Genomic DNA, 22025 nt, shown 5'->3' with positions numbered 1-22025 from the left:
TGCCAGGCACATATAAAAACCATGCTTGATACGTTATAAACCGCACGTTTAATTACACCAAGATTAAAAGTGCAAATTCCAAGGCACGTGGGTAATTAAGAGACCCAAGATAACAGGTGTGCGCACAGTTGCAAAACATTCAAAACTATAACCCCAGGAACACAAACCACCACGTGGTCTATTGTATACACGTTAGAAGCATTCTGGGCAGGGCGTGGGCGAGTTGGCGGTTCCCTACATGTTACATCACCTACCTCTGGCGAATTGTGCGCAGCGGCCCTGAACACGGTGTCACGGCTGCTCAAGGGCCTTGGAGTAGGGCAGGTAAGTGCAACAAGGAGCCCAAAGCCGGCTGATATCCCTACCCTCCTGTGAATCCAAGTCGCGGCCGTGTGGCTTCAAGCATCATCCGTACTGTACGAATGTCGAGAACAAAGGGTGAGATGGGTGTATTTCTCTCCCTGAGCAAAGTGCTTCATTTATACTGTCGGGCTGCAATTGGCAATTACTGATCTTGGTTCCTGTTCTAGGCGTTTTTGTTAATGTCAGTTTGATAAGCATCTTCAAAAGAAATAACTAAATTGCAGTCACAGATTCTGACCTTTGAGCTCCATTCTCTGCAATCCCCAAATATAATCTTGTTTGAAATCAACGAGTAAAACATCTTCCAGGATGCCAATGCAATTGGAAACATCTATACTTTCAAACTCAGTACAAGACTTAGGTATAAGCTTCCGTACTTTTGGTAACAAAAACCTCGCCACTCCCGATACCATTCACGTGAAACTGACGACTGCTGCAATCAATGTCCATCTGCAAGCGCATACATTAGGTAAGAACTTTATGAACGGTGTTCATGGGTAGGGGTCTCCAAGTGAGCACATCGAATTTAAATGGGGGAAGGTTTTAGGACGACCTAAGAGAACGCACCCGGATGTGGCTGTTCTTTGGGCTGCCTGGCTTCGTGGTAGATGTCTCCATGGCTGAATAAATCACTGCAACATCTCACTACAGCTTCCCTGAACGACACAAACAACGCTGGCGATTTTTGACTTTAGCAAAAATATTAATGTATTTTACATTTTGTTTTGTACAGTACTATTAAAACAACAAATCAGCACGTAACTTTTCTAAGTCATTTCACAAATGAAAAGTTACAAGGGAAAAAAAAACCCTTCAAGGTTCAAAGTGTTTTATACCATGTTGCTCAAACCCAAGCCGACTGTCCGTCAAGCGTGGCGTGCAGACGCGACTGCCTCTTCTTGTCCCGCTGTTCACTACTCCTCTGCACACCCAAGAAACGCAGCCGCCGCCCCCCTGGAAGCTTTGCCGTTGCTCAAAGATTCCCGAGCAGCGGAGAACCTTCGGTGGGCACCTTGGCTCCTGGTCGCACAGATCCCGGTGTCTCGTCTCCGGAGTCTGGAGACTGTTCCGACGCTTCCTCGCCCAGCGTGGGTACGGTGGTTCCCGCCACATTCTTGCCGCGAGACTTGGAAACGACCTAAAAATAATATGTAAAATATATATAAACAAATGGCATCATGTGAAACTGAAATTTCCATTGTAACTTAGTCTTTCAAAAAACATTGTTAAAGCGCACATTTGAAGTTTCTCTCGTTGAGATTCTATTTTTCAGCAGAAATGGATGCACTTTGAAGTAAAATTCCTGAAAAAAGCAATCCAGCCAGAGCACATGGAACAGACAGTGTCCTGTTGGAAAAATAAAAAGCAGAATGTTTATGGGACGAAGCGTCACGTATGGAAAGCAAGTGAAGGCAACGCAGGATGGGACCCCCCCGTCTCCCGTGCTAGTGATAAAACGACTAGTAGTGGCAGCCGCTAATAACTAAACATTGCCACGCAATATTCACAGCGAGTCTGACAAATGATGCTGATGACTAGGTAGAGATGCCAAGCTTGAGGGGAGCGTTCGCATATCACAAATCGATCGGATCAATGCGCACCTGCTAGCAAGGCTCCAGAGCTCAAGATTCCAACACCTACAGACACGCGAGAGCGGGGGATGCGGTGTTAACAATGGCAAGCAGCGACAGCAGGTGGTTATTGTAAGCGGTAGCGCGTGGCCGGACAAGTAACGGAAAGGATGCGCTTGCCGCTAACATGCACTGGGATCGACCCATGGTTACCGCGGTGTTGCTTCAGGATTTCCTCACCTGCCACAGGTACCACACGAGGCATTCGTTGCCGTCAGTAAGCGGAGATCTAAATCGATTGTTAATCCTCGATCTGTCGCGACTCCACGATTCCGACTACGGGATCGGCACTATCCACCCATCGCCGCGCTCCCCCCGTGGCCCAGTCTCCTCTCTGGGCTAACGACTCCTGTTCCCGCTAGCTCCGACTTTGATGCCGCAGCACGAGGAATTCCAGTAGGGCCCATCCTGCCCCATCCCGCCGACCAGCCCATTACCGTGTATCCCGTTCCCTTCCAGAACATGCCGAGCTCCCCACGGAAGCACGCCACGAGCAGGCTGGAGAGCAGTGTGCATGGCACCAGGTAGAGCAGCGCCGGCTGGCCCATCCGCATCAGCGCCAGCGCCAGGAAGGTGAGCAGGAGCCCCACTCCATACGCTGCAACGTGGACAATATAATTATTTGTAAGCAATAATCATTTATCAACGATGGCAGAAAACATTACCCTTACTTAAAACCATGAAGAAAAATGTTAGGATGATTTGCTATGTTGCGCATCCTATTTTATCAACAACATATACAAATTAACACATGTTAACACGCACCGGTGTTTAGCCTACTTTGAACATGCGGGAGATAAGGCCAGTAAAATGCTTCATCAAGCGAGCTGATAAAAGGTGTGACGCGTGACTGGCGAGGTATCAGCGTGCGCGCCTCACCAATGGTGCAGGCGATGAAGTAGAGCTTCGAGGACTGCACCTGCACGTCAAAGCGGTGGCAGTATGCCACCAGCAGGCCTGCGGGACAGCGCAGCCACACACGCTCGTTTGTCCACAATATTTTACGACGCGAGAACCATTTACTCACTTGGTACTGGTCACATGTGGATTCATCGAATGAAGTAGATTTCTGACTCTCCAAATACATGTTTTGAAGCATTTGTGTAAGAATCAATCAATTATGCTCTGCATATATTCATTGTAAATCGGTTTATAAACTCTCCAGTATCTTGGAAACTCTACAGCCACTAAAGATGTGTACACGTAACACAAGGGTTAAATGAGAATGGATTCTTCAAACAAATCATAATTCTTAACTGTGAAATTTCATTGAATCTAAATGGGGCCATACATTATTACGCTCACAGGTGATAGTGTTTGTCCGATTGAGAGACTTGGCCTCCACTCTTAGAATGTGGAATTTCCACCACTGGCTTTCAACACAATGGAATTCCACCCAATGTGAATTAGAGGAGGGAGACCCTTGGGCTTGAGTTGTGTTGCGTTGCACAGTATTCCATTTAATTTTATTTTATATTTCCTTTCATCTGAAAACTTCAAAAGTGGTCAGAGATCAACTTAAGCCACAATTATCTATCGGATAAACTGGCGAATAAATCATACCCCTCGCCATTCCAGTCATGAGGTTGTTTGACCATACTTGACCATGCTGGTCAGTACGGGTTGGTGAAGGGGCGTGGCCCAGGACAAGTTCAGATATCATGAGCCACTGATGCTGACTGTGGCCAGGAGTAGAACTGAAGTTGCTGGGTTCAAAGCACAGTGTGTGAACCACTGCGCCACCACTCAACCCATGATCCGTACGAGGTCATTGACACCACAACTTTGTGAGAAGTCAATAGTGGTCATGGGAATGTGGAATTTCCAGATCTTTTTATGATCCACCGCCAGTGATGAATGCTTCTCATGGCTCGTTTGTAACTTGCTGACCCGCCCATATTGGATATCTATGAAAAAGAGCTTCATAGCTCATCGGATTGCTCCAGTATAATTTGAGATTCTGATTCGGAGCAGAAAGACACTTTTGACTTTTTATTCTAAGGGACGACGAATATTTTAAGAGCGATTATGAAGACATTGACGACGAAAGTGGAACCTAACCTGGCACGAGGATGTCTCCGAAGCCCAGCAGGGAAAAGGGTTGGTAACACATGGAGAGTGGAGTTGCAGCCAGGCGAGGCACCTTCACCACCATGGGCAGCTGGGGTCAGGGGTAGCAGGAAGGTGAGGCGGGAGATAAAGGTTTGTTATGTCGGTGTTCTGTATGTGATGTGCCCTGTAAGTGTGCGATGTTCTGTCGTTCTACTGTATGTGAGTTATGCTCTGTGAGTGTGCAATGTTGTGTGGATGTGCTGTATGTGAGCAGTGCTTTATGGGTTTGCTGTAGACGAGGCGTGCAAGCTATACCATATGCCTTTGGTGAAGGTGAGCAATTATATGGGTGTGCTGAGTGCTGTGGGTGTGCTCTGTATATGCTGGGATTGGTATCTATCCGGACGCTGTACCATCTCATGGCTGGTAGATTTGGATGGTCCAGTGGCCACTTGCACCATGATGCTCTCCCCATTCTGTTCAACACGCGTGCGTGCGCACGCAATCACACACAAAGGCAAAGATTCCCTATATAGCTTTTACCAAACTGTTAGTGCCAGTACCGTTCCCGTTCTGCTGGAATGTGCACCAATGCCTACTTTATTGAGGGCGATATTGGCATAAAATAAAGATTGACCGATTGCTGTTCGTGAGCACCTATTACAACCAGCACGGTACGCAAGGAGGTGGGTGGCTAGCACCATGCCCGACTGCCTTTTTATCCCTAGTGTTGATGTCTACACAACACATTATATACCCATTTAAGGCCGAGCAGACCTAGGGAGGCCCAGTACCAGTTCAGACATTCACCACTGATGTTGGCCGTGAGCAGGAATGGAACTCAGGTCACTGGATTTGTAGTGCAGTTTGCTAACAATTGCAAGGACCAATAGCCGCTGCACTACCGGTTCAGATATTCCTCAGTGATGAACGCCCCACATGCACCCACCTCGCACACATTCAATATTGCATGGCCACAGCAGCACGAATTTTACCTCAAGTTATTGTTACTCTATTCAAACAAGCATTGGGAAACACTCAATTCTGTTGGTGGCACAAAACCAGTGATTTAATTTCAACATTCCTATTCGCAAGGGTCAGTCGCATCACAGCAAAACCAGTGATTAATGCATTGTAACCAAAATTCTAAAGAACAATCACGCACAATGATAATGACACGGGATTAGTGGATGCAGGGCTATGCGTCGAGTACTCACGCTCGTCAGAAACGGCGTGATGAACACAAAAAAGATGTCGTAGAAGAACAGAATCCCCAGGAGTAGCACACAGATCTGCAAGGATGACACCAACATGCGTCAACGAGGAGGCACGTGCCATCAGGTAATTAAAATAAGACAAATCTTATTTCAAGCCAGACGTTCTTTTCGCTCCAAAAATATCAACCAAACCAGAATAAAGGCACAGTTATTTGGCCTTACAAGTGGAATTTAAGCAGCTGGGTGCGGGTGTGGGAGCGCGTGCGCGTGAGCACGTATGTGCGTGCACTTACCCTGAAGCTGGGCATGCGGACGGTACAAAGCATGTTCAGGCAGAACGCCACCCCCAGGACATCCTGAAGAACCCACGCCCAGCTACAAGACATGCAAGTACAAGGACAAAGATGAAGATCCCCCATATTACCTTTATAAAGTGTTGGGACAGGTACCGAGATCTTGGGTTTGCATTCAGGCAGTGACCTATGTTTCTCAAGAATAGAGAATTGATGGCCTCAACTCAGTCACCAATAACTGCACAACTAAATAACCTATCATATTAAAGTAGGTCGTGTACGTAATTTGGCAAACTTTCAGTTCTGAGAATTAAAATTATCTGTTTGAATATCAAGCGAAGAACATTACTCTCAGTGGCAGAGGTTTGCAGAGATCACTTGGTGATAACCACGACTGTAGGCCGTTCTCTAACACAGAGGGTTGCACCACTCTCCGAGATATCCAAATTAATATTTCATCTCGTGACAGCATGCTCATGACAGCCAGGATAAAAATCGCATGATTATTATTTTTTACAAGTTTATTTCTCATGGTTGCGGGCCACCAGGGCACACAGCCAAGGTATGCATCTACACAACAAGAAACGTTTGTTTTATTGTTTTGTCTTCCTTTAGGGCGGCGCTTCCAAACCCTTCTGGACCCACGGACTTTCAACACATTACTGCGGACCACCAAGCAGTAAAGAATAATGTGCTTTGTGAAAACAAAAATTGCAAGTTTGGCTGATCACTTCCCACAGCCATGGACTATACATTGGAAAGCACTTCTTTAGATAGGATAGACTTGACAAGTCCCCCCACCTGTGGTTGCGAAACACTCCCCACGTGATGGCGAGAGCCATGCAGCTGGCTCCCAGCAGCAGCAGCCGCACCTGGGGGCGGCCACCCAGAAAGGGCCGCCATATAGCCGGGAGCCTGAGAATGGAAAATCCAGAAACACACCCCGTCTCATTACAGGCACGGAATGGGACAACTTCTGTTTGTTAGCACCGAGTAATGCCGGCACAAAGGACAAAGTGGTGTGGTTAAAATCACAGCGATATGCTTGTGTTTCCCCAGTGCCGATGTTTATGACCACTTGCACGAAGAACTGACCATGAGAAAGGCTAAGCAAGGTTGAGATATGTAACTATCGTTGCGAATTATAGAAATTAATTGAACCTGGATCACTGCGTTAGTTGGGTAGTGCACCGATAATCACTCCAACAACTGATCTCCATACACAAAAGACAAAGATCCCCTGTAAACTTTCACAGACTGTTGGGACAAGTGCTGTTAGCGAGCACCTATGAAGGCTGGCACAGCACACAAGGGGGTGGGTGGAGAGCAGCACGCCCGGCCACTTGTCTCTCAAGTCAGTGGCGATGTTTTACACAACGCACCAGATACTCATTTGAGGCTGAATCGACCTAGGGGAGGTCTATTCAGATAATCATTACTGGTGTTGGCCGTGAATAGGAATCAAATTCAGGTCACTGGGTTCGTAGTGCCGCACGCCAAGCGCGACGCGACCGCTCCCCATACAGAAACACATGAAGATCCCCCGTTTAGCCTTAACAGATTGTAGGGGCAAGTGCTGTTAGCGAGCACGGCACACGAGGAGGTGGGTGGCCAACACCATGCCCGGCTGCCTTTGTCTCCCCAGTGGCGATGCTTACACATCGCACCAGGTACTCATTTGAGGCTGAGTCGACCTAGGAGAGACCCGGGACCGGTTCAGATAATCGTCACCAGTGTTGGCCGTGAGCGGGAATCGAACCCGGGTCGCCAGGTTCATAGCGCAGCGTGCTCACCGCTACACTACCGCTCCCCTGAAACACACATACACACACACACGTGCGCAGATCCAAATAGCACGTGCACCTGGTGAAGCAAAAGTGAATGCGAGGACATGGAGAGTGTGCCGCTGTGCACACATGCAACAAATAAGAACGATAGCGCACATGCGGAATGAAACGGACACCATGATTGCATAAGGTATGCACTGCATAAAACTCGCTTTGACTGCTTGTAGGCGTGCCTGGCATGTGGCTCGGCCAGTTTGCAAACAGACCGTCCTAAAACACAAGTTTTAAACTAAACATATCCAGCATCAGACTCTTCAATAGTTGTAGTTTCAAAGTGTGCAACGTCAGCAAATAATACGTAAAAGAATGCTTGTCTTTTATTTACCATTATTTATTGTTTCACATAATTGATTTGAATTGAAATAGTTAAACTCTGGTTTTTCACATTCATATTTCTAATCAGTAATAAATAAATAGCGAATTCATTGTTACATTTTCGAAAAGAATGCTTAATTTGCTTTTTATAACTAAGTCTTCCACTAAAAGTTTGTATATCATTTTGATTCTACTGTACTTTTTCAAGTGTTAAATTTGTACAGTGCAATTTATGGAGTGTGATTTTAATGTCTCCATGTTGTTCTATTATGTCTCCCTTGAAGGTGTTTTGAGCCTTCTTCACGGGTGATATTTCTTTTCACCAAAATTTGGTTGGCAATGTCTCAAACCGCTATCATTTTCTGCTGACCTCTGCATTATTTTAATCTTAAATTCAGCGGCAAGGCAGTTTCCACCAACACGCAGAGTGGGTGTATATCTCGATGAGTTCCGTCCCAGTTCTCCAAGTAGGCCACCGATAAAATAAAGTTGGAGAGGCAATGATAAAGGACGATGAGAGCAGCGGACAATGGACAAATGACATGAACTCCAGACCTGCACGTGCACAGGGGAATTTGACGCACGAGGGGTGCCAGGCAGCAGTAAAGGCCCATGGACGAGGCGAGGCAGAACACGGCGATAACCACGTACACTGCACCACGCACACACACAGGGCGGGAAAGGAGACAGGGGAGAGGCACAAATTAATCGTCGCTCACAACTCAATCAATCAGCAGTCACATCGCCGTTCATGATACGCAATCATGTGCAAAAATAAATACAATGTGTATTTATAGTGATTGCCGAGTTGGATTGTACTCCTCGAAACCAGTATGCTCATCGTCAAAATTTATACCACACGCCAGTGACTTTCACACAGATGCACGAGAGATTGGCACACACAAAATCACAGTTCAACACGGATGAAAGCTTACTCAGCAAAACGTAACTCGGCTCGGAAATAGCATCCACCACGTATGGGCTCAGGAAAGAGGCAGGCAAATAAGGCATGGATCTAAGATATGGTGACACTGCGTACAAGGGTTCTAAATAGTGAGTGCTCTTGCGACACAAAATATACAGTTTTGACCATGTCATTATTATTTTACTTGTAATCAAGGGATAGCTTTGCATCTTGACGACAAGAGACAAGCAAACTTTGTCCTACTGTTTAAGATGCAGGCATCGGCACATTTTCACCAAAAATCTACAGAAAAACCCCAATATCGCCAAACACGAATTGGAAGCATTATGCATGTACCGCTCAAATTGTAACAGCGTAAGGAAACACCGTGAATTAGAGTGCCACATCGGCTCTCACACACAATCGACCGCACATGCCACTGGCGCGCTCGCAACTACAGGCGTCGAGACGCACCCAGGTAGTCGTAGAAGAAGAACAGCAGCAGAAGCATGACGCAGCACATGACGGAGAAGATGAAGATCATCAGTGGGGACACGTCCAGGGCCTCCTCCTCCGCACCACCACTGTATCCGTCCCCATCACCTCCTTCGCCTTCTGCATCCTCGCGCTTGCACTTGAAACGCCTTCTGGCAGGGCCGCACCATGCGTTCTCCGCTCGTGAGACACTCAACCACACGCTATCGTCGCGGAACACGACAGTGTTTGGCGCTAAACCCGAGGTGGCTGGGTGGACTCGTAATAGCCACGCCAAAACAATGACAGACATCATGAGCCAACTGAACCTTAAAATTTGACTGATTCCTGCCACAAAACTGTGGCATTTACACCAATGACTCAGGACTGTTGACATGCTTTGAATTTACTTGAGTTATGAAAGAGTCAGTACGGGGTTGATACTGCGCCGATATGAACCACTTACAAAAAACCCGTGACGTACAGAGCATGTGGAGTCTTCATTTTGCAGTGGACTTGCAAAGGGATGTAAACAATAATAATACCCCTGAGTGGACACCTCAGTCTCGTGCACATTCCCTTACGATACCAATGGCCCCCAAAAAACCCGTCAATGATGACACTTGCTGCAGTTAACCACACAGGCCTGCGACTCAGAATTGAAAATATTTTCCATATTTAATAAACAACTCCTTCATTCGACAGCTCCCATACAAAACAAGACACCACCCCAGCCCCCACCCCTGGTACTCACCCGTGGGAGTCGCGCACGCCGGCCCAGTATCCTCCGACAGCAACCGTTCCTACGGCGATGACGAAGAGCAGCAACAGGTTGTAGTCCAGCAGCGGCTCGCGGGGTGCGGAGAGAGACACGAACAAGGAGGCATTTTTGGGCTGCGAGCATGTGTGGGCAGCACCAAGGCGATGGGAGTTGAAGGGGGGAGACAAGGCAAGAAGAGGTGTTACTACCGGGTAGGTTTTCGCCATTGTGTGGTCGAGCTCTCTGATATAGCTTTGGATTTAACCGCAAGTTGCTTGGTACATTGAAAGACGTTTCGTTTTGTGCGTTAGGAGCTTCGACATGCTAAACAACACATGGTACGACTTGAGAACGCATGGAATAGCTATAGAAAAAGTGGTTAATTCAACAAGCGTATTACCGCTGTGTTGGAGCACCCTCGTGTATAAGCGTACACATGTGAAGTAAACAAAATGTGCACATGACAAGGTGCGCTGCTTAGTTGACTATGTATGGTGCGAAATAAGTTCAACAAACATACAAAATACGTACAATACTTATTGCATTAATAAACCGTATAAATGCAACAGTAGCTAACTTCATTGAGAGATAATTAATGTGGAGGAGTCCATCCTTGGGGACTGCCTCATGTTAAGCCCCTTTGAATGTGCAAACCAGGACAGACGGAGCAAGATAAACCTCTGGGGGTTGTTTATTGACTCGGCGCTGATAAAACACTGAGATGTGTCTGAATTCCCCCCTCGCCCCCTGGGGTACGCCAGACGAAGTGAGTCAATTCCTAGAGATTGCTGCAATAAAATCCCATGAGATTGCCCAAGTCCAAATTTTATATACAATCATCCGACTGAGAAATTAGATAGTTATGTCATTATATTGTTGTGTTATTACCTATTTTTACATAGTGTTACATCTGAAATGTTTGTCTGTGTTTTGTTACCTACATCGAGTACAGTAAGGACTTACCGTACGCGGCTGGGGTTAGGTTCCGTGTACCCCCACATAAGCGCAGATTCGCGTAAGTTGGGGTTTGCCTCTACGAGTGTACTGTACTGTATATTATAAATACAAATATGCTATAGCTGGGTGGACTCATTTTTTGCGCAGGCGATACAATTACACACCTTCAAATACATCGTCCGCGTGATGGCGGTGGGGTGATTTGACTCCTCGCTTTCCGCCTCGTGCGTGTAGCGAAAGTACGAGTTACAAGTGTAAGTATGACTCGGGGTCGGTTGTATATGAGCAGGTCCGCGTACTCTGAGCCCACGAACTCTAAGGCCTTACTGTAAATTATTGCCATTTGTTGTGCATTGTTTGTGTAATGTTTAACTCTCGATTTTTTCTTATACGGTTTTGCTTTGTGTGTTTATTGTATATTGTATTATGTAGTGTTTATAATGCATTGTGTTTTAATGTTGATGTAATGCTTTATTGTAATGCTTATAATAAAGTTGCCTCGTACATGTAATACGAGACAATCTTACCAGAGAAGGCCAGTATGAACTGGTCTATTGTTTCAAGATGCTCTAAATGATGGGGGTGGCATGCAGTAAGATAAGGTAGGGAGCGAAAACAAATTTACAATGTGCTACACATGACAATGACATGGGAGACAGACACGCGTTAGTAAAACCATAGACTGATACGTTATGGCAGAAGCGGAGGAGTTTAGAGCCTGAACCTGAACAGGGGGAGGATCTCATCAATGTCGACATAAACGGGGTAGAAGTTCATTAATTGGGTTATGTCTATGTCAGAGTGTGCAAGTATTTGTGTGGGTGTGAGTTAATGTGAAAAGAAGATGAGTCAACCAATCCAGCTGTTGCAGTAGCACACACGGAGTGGTCAAAACGTTGTAAACCCACACTGCACCCTTGCGTGGGCTCACCAGAGGCCGAGCGATACTCACCACCACCAGCTTGCCCATCAGCAGCATGTCCTTGTGGCTCACAGTTGCGATGGGGATAGATATGTTTTCGTAATCCGATGCATTGCCACCAGGAGCCACCTGCCACACGACGGAGGGCAGTGTTATTTCTCAGTGTGAAAACACATGACATTGACCATTTTATCGGGATTGAATTTAGTGGTGTTGAGCACATCACAAGCTGAAAATGACTGGTGTATATGCTTGGTGAACAGACGCTCAATGTAAAAAAATCTACCAAACCCCTATCGTCTTTCGTGACATTTTAAATGACTGTGAAAATGGGAAAAAAACCTTCCTGTTTACTCGACATCTTGTCTGCAAAGCTTGCACCTGCCAGTGAATCTACCTGCAAAGTTTACTTGTAATTAATTTATTCAACAATTGTATTCATGACGGTACTATTTGTCAAGAAAAATAGTTTGAGAGAGCTCTATTGTTGTCTGTTAATTAATAAAAAAAATATCCTATGGACTTGGAATATTGCTGCATCAATGAAATGTAAAGAAACTTAAGGCAATATAGGATAAGAAACTTGCAATTTCAGAAGAAAGCAATAGAAGTTATGGATGGAGCACGTGAGCAGAATTGAGGAGAGTCATATACCGAAACAGACATTGGAGTAAGACCCAGACGATGATCACCAAGGGCAAGACTTAAACCAAATGGAGGATGCTATAAGAGGAGACCTAGGAGATTGGGTATCAAATCAACAACACTGGGGGTGATGACCTCTTGACCTTGAGTAATCAATGACTGAATGCCCGGCCATATGCAGACAAGGTTATGAGATACCCATATACAGGACCTGCGTGTGTACAAATATCGCACCAGTTCCTCCTTGCTGACAACGAGCAGTGCCAGCGCTTCGCTGGACTGCGCGAGGCGCGCCTTCTCATAGAACGTGCAGTTCCCACGTTCCACCAGGGCAGCACCAGCGTGAAAGCCACCAGCAGGGACGTCTGCCGCCTTACAGAGCAGCGATTGAGATGCGTTGCGCAGGGGCCACTTTGTCTGTCAAAAGAAAGGAGGTCACTCTCTCGCAGCTTTTCTTGTTCAAACAACATCCATGCACGATTGAGAACCATGAACTCTGCAGTGGTGCCGATTCACCCGTTATATCAATTTGAAAAAATATAAAAAGCCCTATTGTGATTATAATATCCTACCAGTCACGCTGGGCTCAACTGAAACTTCCGGGAATGTTAAATCTGGTATGGAAGCGACATTGCTGAGTGGATGGTGCATGGTTGTTTTGGTTAATCCTCGTAATGAAAAACTCGCCTCTACTGCCACCTAGAGTCTGACTCCTTTGTAACCCACGTGCACTCCAATCTGGCATTTAGGGAAACCCCCGATATGAATCTGTCAACTCGTGACTGTGGCATTATTCCACAACAACAGCAAAGACTGGTGGTGCTGCGATTAGAGCGACTGACTCATAACCGGATGATCACGTGTTCAAATCACAGCCAGAGCTTAAGAAGCATAAAATAACCCAATTAAATAAGCCAAAATTTTTGTCTTATGGATTTTCCCCTGCCATAGGAAGGTGAAATTTACAGTGCTGGATCGGAGATGTCTATCGAAATAAGCATTGTACAGTAACACTGTTGGAGGAGTTTCTAATTAGCTTTTGAAATGAGAAAGCAAAATACCCCACTGAAAGTCATGACCAGTATAACCAACGAAGGTACAATTTTAAATTATTTTAATTCAGGTTTCTTATCATTTATGTTCTGGTTGGAGGGGGTATATTTATACAAAAAAGGATTACATTCAATATGAACGTGTGATTGTACCAGCGAGCTGCACATACTCTTAACACACACCATAATTCACAAGGATAAAAAAATGACAACTTTTGTGGAAGAATCACCTTTCTGGGATGGTTCTAACAAATTTGATAAATGAGGCTACAAGTGTTCATCTGCATTCAACCAATGAAGGTCTTTTCAGTGTTTAAAATTACAGTATGTAAAAAAAGATGCTGAAAATATTTTACCACCTTCATTGCAAATAAACTGAAATATGACAGAAAAAAGTATAGATTACAAAATTCAGAATCTATTCACTACTGTGGAAAGCCATTGGCCAAGAAACCGGAATTTTTTACAAAACATGTTGTTAGTGTGAAACAAAAGGGATTATCCCAGCTCCAAGGGATGTTACGTGGCAGAGTGGGGCATTGTGGTCAGGAGGGGCAGTGTGTGGCAAGTGCGGGACAGGGTGGAAGGGTAGGGGAACGGTGTGGTAGGATGTGACACTATGACGGGAAACTGGGGGGCTCACAGCTGCGGCTGGGTCCAGAGGAAGGGCCCCCCATTGCGGGTTGTACTGCACACAGTAGCGGTGTGCCGCCGTGTGCTCCGCGTCCCCCACGTACACGTACAGGAGGCCGTACTCCGCGCGAACCTGTGGGGGGCCATGCAGAAAGAAATAAAGATGGCACAGTAGGAGTGAGTTACATGTACCCCCAGGAGCCAGTCCAGACACTGCCCCTTCACCAACTACATATTCCCCGCCTCAATCCCAGATTCCTCATACACCAAATCTCAGTATTTGGTGATGCAGCACTCGCAGTGGTGCACATGTACAAATAACAAAACTCAACACGTTCATCAATAACATTGCCTTAAAAGAAAAAAAGGCATTTCTTGACGGCATATAAACCAGAAGCCTGAGTTAATAAGGTTGGAGATGACACTTAACACCATGGGCCCTGACGAGAATAACATTTTAAAAGTGCTCTGATGACCAATTTAAATAGGTAAATGAATAGTTGCCTAAGTTGCTATGGAGTAGGAGATAACATTTATAAAAATAACCATTAAATAATCTTCAATCATCTCTACTCGTCACCCCATCATCTGCTCACCTGTTATCCACATTGCTACATCTCACCCCGTCGCCTCACCCCGATATTCCTCACCCTCACCCCCTCACGTCCTGTTCCCTAACGCCGTCACCTCCAATTCCCTAGCGTCTCTTATCCTCTCATCTCACTCCATCTCTACCCCTCACTCCGTCTCTACCCTTCATCCAAACCTCTCATTGCCACATCCCCTCACCCGAAACGTCCTCCTCACTCCCTCACCCTCTCAACCCCTTAAACCTGTCATCCCACATCCCCTCACTTCCTCATCCCCTAACCTCAACATCTCACCCTTACGAAGCCTCACTCTCTCACCCCGTCCTTTCACACCCCTCCTTCCCACACCCCCTCGCTCTCTGGTCCCCCCTCAGCCTGATCCTCTCAACCCGCGGGGGGTTTCCAAGCGGGAAGAACTTACGGGTTCGATGGCGACTCCAAACAACAACAGCAGCAGCAGCGGCGCCGTCGTCAAGACCGCGGCTCGGGGCGGCCCCGCGGTGGCCATCTCGACCCGACAGGAGGACTCGAACGCCCGCGACAATGATCCCCGACTTGGCCCTAATCAACGAACTCAATTAACAACTCAATTAACTCAATTAACAACTCAATCAAGGGCGCACTTGGCAGTGGCGAGGTTCGCCGTCGCGGTGGGGGGCGGGGGGCCCGGGGTCACGCGGAACCGGAAATAAAGGGCGGGTGACGTCGGCGGGGCGCCACGTGATCGGCAAGGGGCGTGGACTTGGCGTCACGTGGCCATGGCGGCGCGTTTGAACGTGAGTGGAGCGACGTTCTTTGGGGCTTTCGGTAAAGTCACGTAGAACAAGATTCTTTTGTTTAGAAAAAACTACGACGTTTAGATCGCGACACAAGCAGTGGTCATCAGGAGAAAAAAGTGAGTGGAGTCGGCGGTGGCTCGGGACTCCATTCGTTATTCACCGCGATGTATTAATTATACAACTCTGTTAACCACACGAATTGGTCCACCTCAATTATCCACCCACTGATGATCCACCTCGATTAATTATCCAGATTATACATTTCGATTATTCAGCTTGATTAAATATCCATCTCGGTTAACCACCCAAATGGATCCACCCCTGATTATAATCCGTCTTGATTAATTATCCAGATTATTACGCCTCGATTAATTGGACACCTCGGTTAGCCATCCAGAATATCCACCTCGGTTAACCACCACTGATTAATTATCCAGCTCGATTAATTATCCAGATTATGCATCTCGATTAACCAACCACAAAGTGTTACCATTTGTATCGGCCGCAAATGGTTTATCGGGTTGAGTTCATCCCCGACCAAAACTGAACCAAATTCGTATTCGCGTGGCTCTGTTTTGGCTGAAATAAAAAAAAAATCTGTTTTAAATATAGCAAGGTAATAAACCGGTCTACTTAAACCGGGTTTAACAAAGCAGCTGCTTCTCAGAACTCTGCGAGTGAAAACTCCATTCAAGGTACAGTAAAAAAACCCATTCAAAACTCTTGTACTGATAAGTCAATCTTCATTACTTCTCATTTGGGGAGGTCTTCATCCAGCAGCGGATTGGTCATGGCTGATGATTGTAAAAAGCACAGTTTCAAAATACAATTTAAATTGTAAACAATTTTCAAACAAATGTGTAAATTAATATCGGTTCAATGAGTGCACCTATAATTTGAGCTAATTGCGTTTCCGACAAATCATCTCTTACGCCGGATGCGATCCCGTGAGCCGACTAATTGCACCAATTTGCATCTTGTACTGTAACAACAGTCATTAGCGTCGTTTCACACTTTAATTGTAATGAGATTCAATAACGACCCCGATGGAATGTGCAGTTATTACTTAATATACCTAATTCATTTCGGATTAGAACACCCTTTTATTTAATTCCTGGTGGCAATTTTAGAACTATAATTATGCAGTTAAACACTACCCCATCTGTAGGCCTATTAGTTTATAGCACATTTTGTAAACATTTACAATTTAATTCGCACGATAATATACTGAAAAGTACGTGGCGGTGGCATTCACTCTTTTATTCAGGAAAGCTTCATCCGTGCCTAAAGTATGTTGAGTAGAGACGCTACGCAAAGGGATGCCGTGACATTTGACTGTGAGTAAAGACTTGGAGGCACGTGGCAATGCAGGCGTTGTGTTGACAATGCGCATTTCTTCACCGGCCCCAGAGCAACGCGAAGAAGGGTGAAGCCATTCTGGACCTCACCAAATACATCAACAAGGGCGTCCATGTGAGGTTCTTCGGGGGTCGTGCCGGTGGGTCCTCCTCAGCCACAAATTCGTTGAATGGATGAATGAATTGAACCTAGTTTGTAAATTGAATGAGTGCATTAATTGAATGAGCGAATGACTTTAGCAAATGAGTGAATTCGATTAATACATTTGAAGAGTGAGTTCATTTTAAGCTTATCTTTTTTCTCTCTCTCTGGCGACTTGTTTTCTCTGCCTGTGTCCTCTTTAGAATGTTCACACTTAAATTCTAACTTAGCAATCTTTGAAATACGTAATCAACCAGGCTATGCGTTAATTGTGTGTTGACCGACCCTCTGTGTTGTATTACATTACATTTCGATATTTTACTAGGTTATTTAATTTTAGTGTGTCCTGATTTTCAGGCTTACTTGCCGTGCAGCACCACGTCGGTTGACCACTCATTGATATGCTAATTTTTTCTCTAACCCCCCTCCTTCTCTCTGCCTCCGCCCCCCCCTCTGTCTATTTAAGGCCACCCCACAGAGACGATCACCCCTCTCTGTTACCTGTGTTGCTCCCGCTATGTATCTTGGTGATATCTGTCTGCTAATATGTCTGTCTATAGTTTTCTGGTTAGATTTTATGTCGCTATTTCATTATACCTGATGATGATTGCTTGTGTTGCAATCGAAACGTCGTATTCTATTATTTAATTTAATTAATTATTTTATCTTTAGACGTGACTTCACCGAAAGAACCAAATAATTATTCATTGAACGAATGAATGAGACAATGGGTGAATTTATATATTTACGGAGTGTATTAATTAAATAATGAATTGGCCTTATAAATACATTAAATGATCCTTGACGAATATCAAGGGTTAAGGATGAAAAAAAAACCGAGGCGATAAAATTAGTACAATTTTGTGATGGGTTTGCAGTCATCCAATGGATAGACTTCACCCCCAACCCTCCAACACCTTGGGTAATGCGGAATGTTCCACCACCGACAAAGACGAGCATTGCCCTGTCGTTCATTGGAGCACGAGTTGGCACTTTGGGCCGTGTAAGGCTTCGCGTGGAATTATTTTACTGGGTAATCAGGCAGTCAGTGGCCACTCCTAGCACACAGTGCTGTACAATAACACAGAGGAGGCACTAAAGAACACACCTAATACAGAGAGGGCCACCCAAGTTCTCGCTGTCCAAGTCAAATATGTGATGGTGGAATATGTTAAGAGCCAGACATGGCGATCAATCTGGTGTCGACCGTTAAATTGTTATGGCATCTCGCGTAAGGAAGCAAGTGATGATGGAGAGGTGCAATGGATGTTGATGACGCGACCTCGTCTATTTGCAATACGAGCGCCACCCCACAAGGAGCTATAGCGCTTGTGGATGAGGAGGCGCGCGGAAGAGAATTGCTGTTCATTATGAATACACGGGACCCCCCGAGGCTTCCCATAGAAATCGCCACCGCAGTCGCTGTATTGTCTAAAAAACCAATTACGTGCTCCCCGCAGTGGAGAATGGCATCAACAAACACGCGTGCTGGGGTTATTCTGGGCCACACCTGATGCTCGTGGCCGAACCGAGACCAGCCTGGCCGGTTTTACTGCAGCGGCAAGTGGGCAAGGAGGGGTCTGCTGATGCCAGCTGGTGGCACTAAACAGTTGGATGATGGTGTCATAAATTGAATGCATTGTGTTTAATAGTCATCATGTGTTTGTAGCATATGCAAAGCGTTGTGAGAGACCTGTTATGAATGTGAAGCGTGCTGTATAAACATTGATCGATTGGTTGCCTGCTTCCTCTGCTCACCACCACGCCACCCCTTGATCCCCCTGCTCCCCTGCCCTCCTGTGAACCCACCTGCCCACCCTGAAGTGAGCGGGGTCCTCAAGGGGTTCGACCACTTGGTGAACCTGGTGTTGGACGGGGCTACCGAGTACCTTCGAGGTACGTGGCGTACGGCCCTGTTGGTAACCCAGTGCTGGACGAGGCCCTTCCCACGCCCCATTGGATTGTGGGGCTTCCTTGGCAACATTTCACCACGCTGGTCACTGCGGGTTGGTGAAGGGGATGAGAAACACAGACCTTACAACATAGTACAGTACAACCATATGTTTTGCTGCTCTGCCCTGTGCTGATAACGTAGCCACGCCGCAGCCTATAGCATCTGTTGAATGCGCGGTGAGTTGCCTTTTCAAATGCTATCCAGACAAGAGACCTCGTTTTGAGTAACCAAATTATGTATTCTGCGATGCAGCTTTGATAATGGGTTATCGTGATGCAGGCTGGTTGGTTATTATAATATGGCACTCATATTTCAAGAGCAAGTCAAATGGAAATGACAACAGCATATTTTACACGACTGCCAGTGGGCCGGAACGGCGATCTTTCGTCCAAGTGACAGCACGGCGCCACGTTGGGATTTTAATTAACCTGGTACAGTATAGAAAAAAACTCAAACGCATTCGTCAATAACACTGCCTGAAAAATACTAATGATGATCAGCAGGGTTTTGGGCAATGGCTGTTCTTCACATCGCACAGGAGAGGCCACTGCACCTCTCTGGCCTGCGTACTATGCAGAAGGCCATTTCCCGAAACGTTGCCTGTTTGTACTTTTTATGTTTAAGGCAGCGTCTTTGATGTGTCGAGTTGTTTGCGTTAGTGCACCACCAAATAATTTCCTTCTTTAGCAATTTCACACTTTATACCGACTGATCCACTTTTAGGCACAGTTTTTTGTTGATGTTGACAAGTATGTTGATGTCATTTGTTAATTATGTAAATGTTTACTTAATAACGATGTTATAGTCTGCTGGTATTATTGCTGCGCACATATTATTCTTGATAAAGTTGCCATTTTTGATGTTTCTCGTACAGACAGCTGATGTTTTCTTTGGTAATAATAATAATTATTATTTTATGTCGATGGTGACTGGCGATATTTGTTGCTGATGATTTTTTATCTATGATGTCATTGTTAATTTGTATGCTACCAGTGCTGATGATATCTGACGATCATAATCAAGTGTTTTTTTGTTGTTGATATTATTGGTGACGATAGTGATGATGATTAATGTTGATGATACTGCTGCTGTTGACATTATTGATGATGTCGATGATATTGCGGATGATGCAGATGCAGAAGAGCCGTACCGCATGTCTGGAGAGACACGGCCGTTGGGCCTCCTGGTTTGCCGCGGCACCTCCATCAGCCTGCTGGGCCCCCAGGACGGCTTCCAGGCCATCGACAACCCCTTCCCGTCGCCCAGCAGCGACACCAGCAGCGGCACGGAGAGCAGCCCCGGATCCACGGGGACCTGGGACGAAATGCTCCGTGGTCTTGAGGACACTCGGCTTCCGAGGGAAGCGGAGGGGATCGCTCACGTTTGCGCGCGTCGTTGAGTCTGAAGACGCAGAGGAAATGCGGTCAACGCATGAGCGTTATTATTATTGTTATTAAGTGTACTATTGTTATTATTTAACGGTGTTTGTCCTGCGGAGGAGGTGATGTAGCGCCGTGGAAATAGCGGAGGGGCACTTTATTATTTAACGATTATTTAATTTTTCGAAGAGGTCCTTATTTATCGGAGATAATTACAGTGTAGTCAATTCAGCGTCTTTTTGTTGTCATGAAAATAGAACTTAGGATATCGATTAACGAATAAAGGTCATTGGACTTTGCTGATGAACTTAACTGGTTGTTAATCATTTACCAGGCTACATTTGTAAGAGCGTTGCATCTGGCCCATCCTGTACTCCAACCAGCCGGCTCATTATTTGGAGGGAAAAAAAAATTCATATGGCAGGATGGAAAATAAACAGTTTTGAAATGTGTTGTAGTTGAATACTAAGTTTTTTTTCAACCAATTCAAGGAGGCAGCAGTAGGCCTGCACGGATCGCAGCGCGTTCGCAAGTGCGGCGATTCTACGATCGTCTCATGCGGAGCGTGGTGGATGTCATGGGAGAGAGAAGCCCCGTGCTTCCACAGTCGGGTACTCAATGAGGTTTTCGTTTGCAAAAACGTAGAGGAAATCGTAGATATAATAACACAATAGTATCTACTACAGCAAAAGCAACAATAATGCTGTGCGTTATCTATCTGACCGGGTGTTCAGAGTGGACAACTTGCTAGTTAAAATCCAGGGTTGCAGTTTAACATCCCAATTGGAGTTGAAAGCGGACCCATCGTCTCTCCGTGGTAGATGAAATCGGTGCCACTTTGCGTGACATCGGCATTGTCGTCGTGGAGAAACGATCTTTTGCCATCGAAATGTGGAATTTCCACCACCTGGCTCAGGGATGCTCACCGCCTCATTACTCAATCGAGCTGGGGGGAGGGGACACTTGAACTCATGGATCCATTTCGCTCCTCACCATGTGGGTGGTCCGAGTCGCCGTCCGCTCGTTTAGACCCCGCAGTCCTGCAGTGCTGGGTGGAGGCACGAGGAGGATTCAATGCAAATGGCCCCAGCGCCACAACTCATGATTTGATGCTTCGGAAATATATCGGCATCCGAAACCCGCTGTTTCCCTGATCTTGATATTCGTTAAAACGAAAACAAATATGACATCGTCGTCGTGTGCTGGAGGTGTTGCTGCTGGGTGTTAAATATTGCCGACGGCCTGAATCGACTCAATAAAACAAGTACAATTCTAGATTTGAAGCTTTCGTGACTGCAAGGATTCATATTCTTAGGTTTTTTCGGTAAAGTCACGTAGGTAAAACATCAACATTAATGAAAATAAAAACAAAAATCTCGACGTTTCGGAGGCAACACAAGTCTCCGTCATCAGGTGGGACCGTCACAGCCGAATTAGCTGCATCAAGTGAGGCAATGATTCAAGAAGTAATCCCTTATAAGCAAGTTGAAGGGGGGAGGAGAGGGGGGGGAGCTCATCAGAATGTGGTAGCCAATGAATGGAACGTATCGGGAGGGAGGGGGGCGGGGCTCAAAGACAGCACGGAGTGCTAAGCACAACGCATCGGGGGGGGAGCGGGGCCAAAACAATGGACGACGGCTTGGACGCGGTTGCTGCTGCACACCGCAACACAATGGACAGAGAGGGGGGAGGGGAGGTCTGATACACATGATAGACAAAAGAACGAAAATGCCCATGTTTATACCAATGCTGGCTGAA

The 22025-nt window shown here is 46.0% G+C and overlaps 2 protein-coding genes across 4 annotated transcripts; one reads left to right on the top strand and one right to left on the bottom strand.

The window, feature by feature from the left end:
• Positions 1–29: 29 nt before the first annotated feature.
• On the bottom strand, positions 30–15345 carry SPPL2B (signal peptide peptidase like 2B). 3 transcript variants are annotated; one of them, XM_078592620.1, is made up of 16 exons: positions 15077–15345; positions 14076–14198; positions 12615–12797; positions 11766–11864; positions 9851–9990; positions 9097–9269; positions 8274–8370; positions 6358–6471; positions 5557–5638; positions 5264–5338; positions 4460–4522; positions 4056–4155; positions 2874–2951; positions 2432–2592; positions 1965–2000; positions 30–1501 (listed from the first exon to the last, which is right to left on the bottom strand). In XM_078592620.1, exons 1-15 carry the CDS (start codon positions 15161–15163, stop codon positions 1986–1988), a joined length of 1590 nt encoding a protein of 529 aa, XP_078448746.1. In that variant the 5' UTR covers positions 15164–15345; the 3' UTR covers positions 30–1501; positions 1965–1985. The 3 variants fall into 3 exon arrangements, with proteins under 3 accessions (XP_078448746.1, XP_078448743.1, XP_078448744.1); XM_078592617.1 differs by lacking the exon at positions 1965–2000 and having other exon boundaries at positions 15077–15344; XM_078592618.1 differs by lacking the exon at positions 1965–2000 and having other exon boundaries at positions 9097–9266; positions 15077–15344.
• Positions 15313–20719, top strand: LOC144717233 (U6 snRNA-associated Sm-like protein LSm7). Its single transcript, XM_078592623.1, has 4 exons — positions 15313–15431; positions 16845–16932; positions 18759–18830; positions 20022–20719. Exons 1-4 carry the CDS (start codon positions 15414–15416, stop codon positions 20285–20287), a joined length of 444 nt encoding a protein of 147 aa, XP_078448749.1. The 5' UTR covers positions 15313–15413; the 3' UTR covers positions 20288–20719.
• Positions 20720–22025: the final 1306 nt, after the last annotated feature.

The sequence above is a fragment of the Lampetra planeri genome, chromosome 3 (assembly GCF_965212315.1).
Source record: "Lampetra planeri chromosome 3, kcLamPlan1.2.h2, whole genome shotgun sequence".
NCBI lineage: Eukaryota > Metazoa > Chordata > Hyperoartia > Petromyzontiformes > Petromyzontidae > Lampetra > Lampetra planeri.
This window is presented reverse-complemented; position numbering and strand designations above follow the sequence as displayed.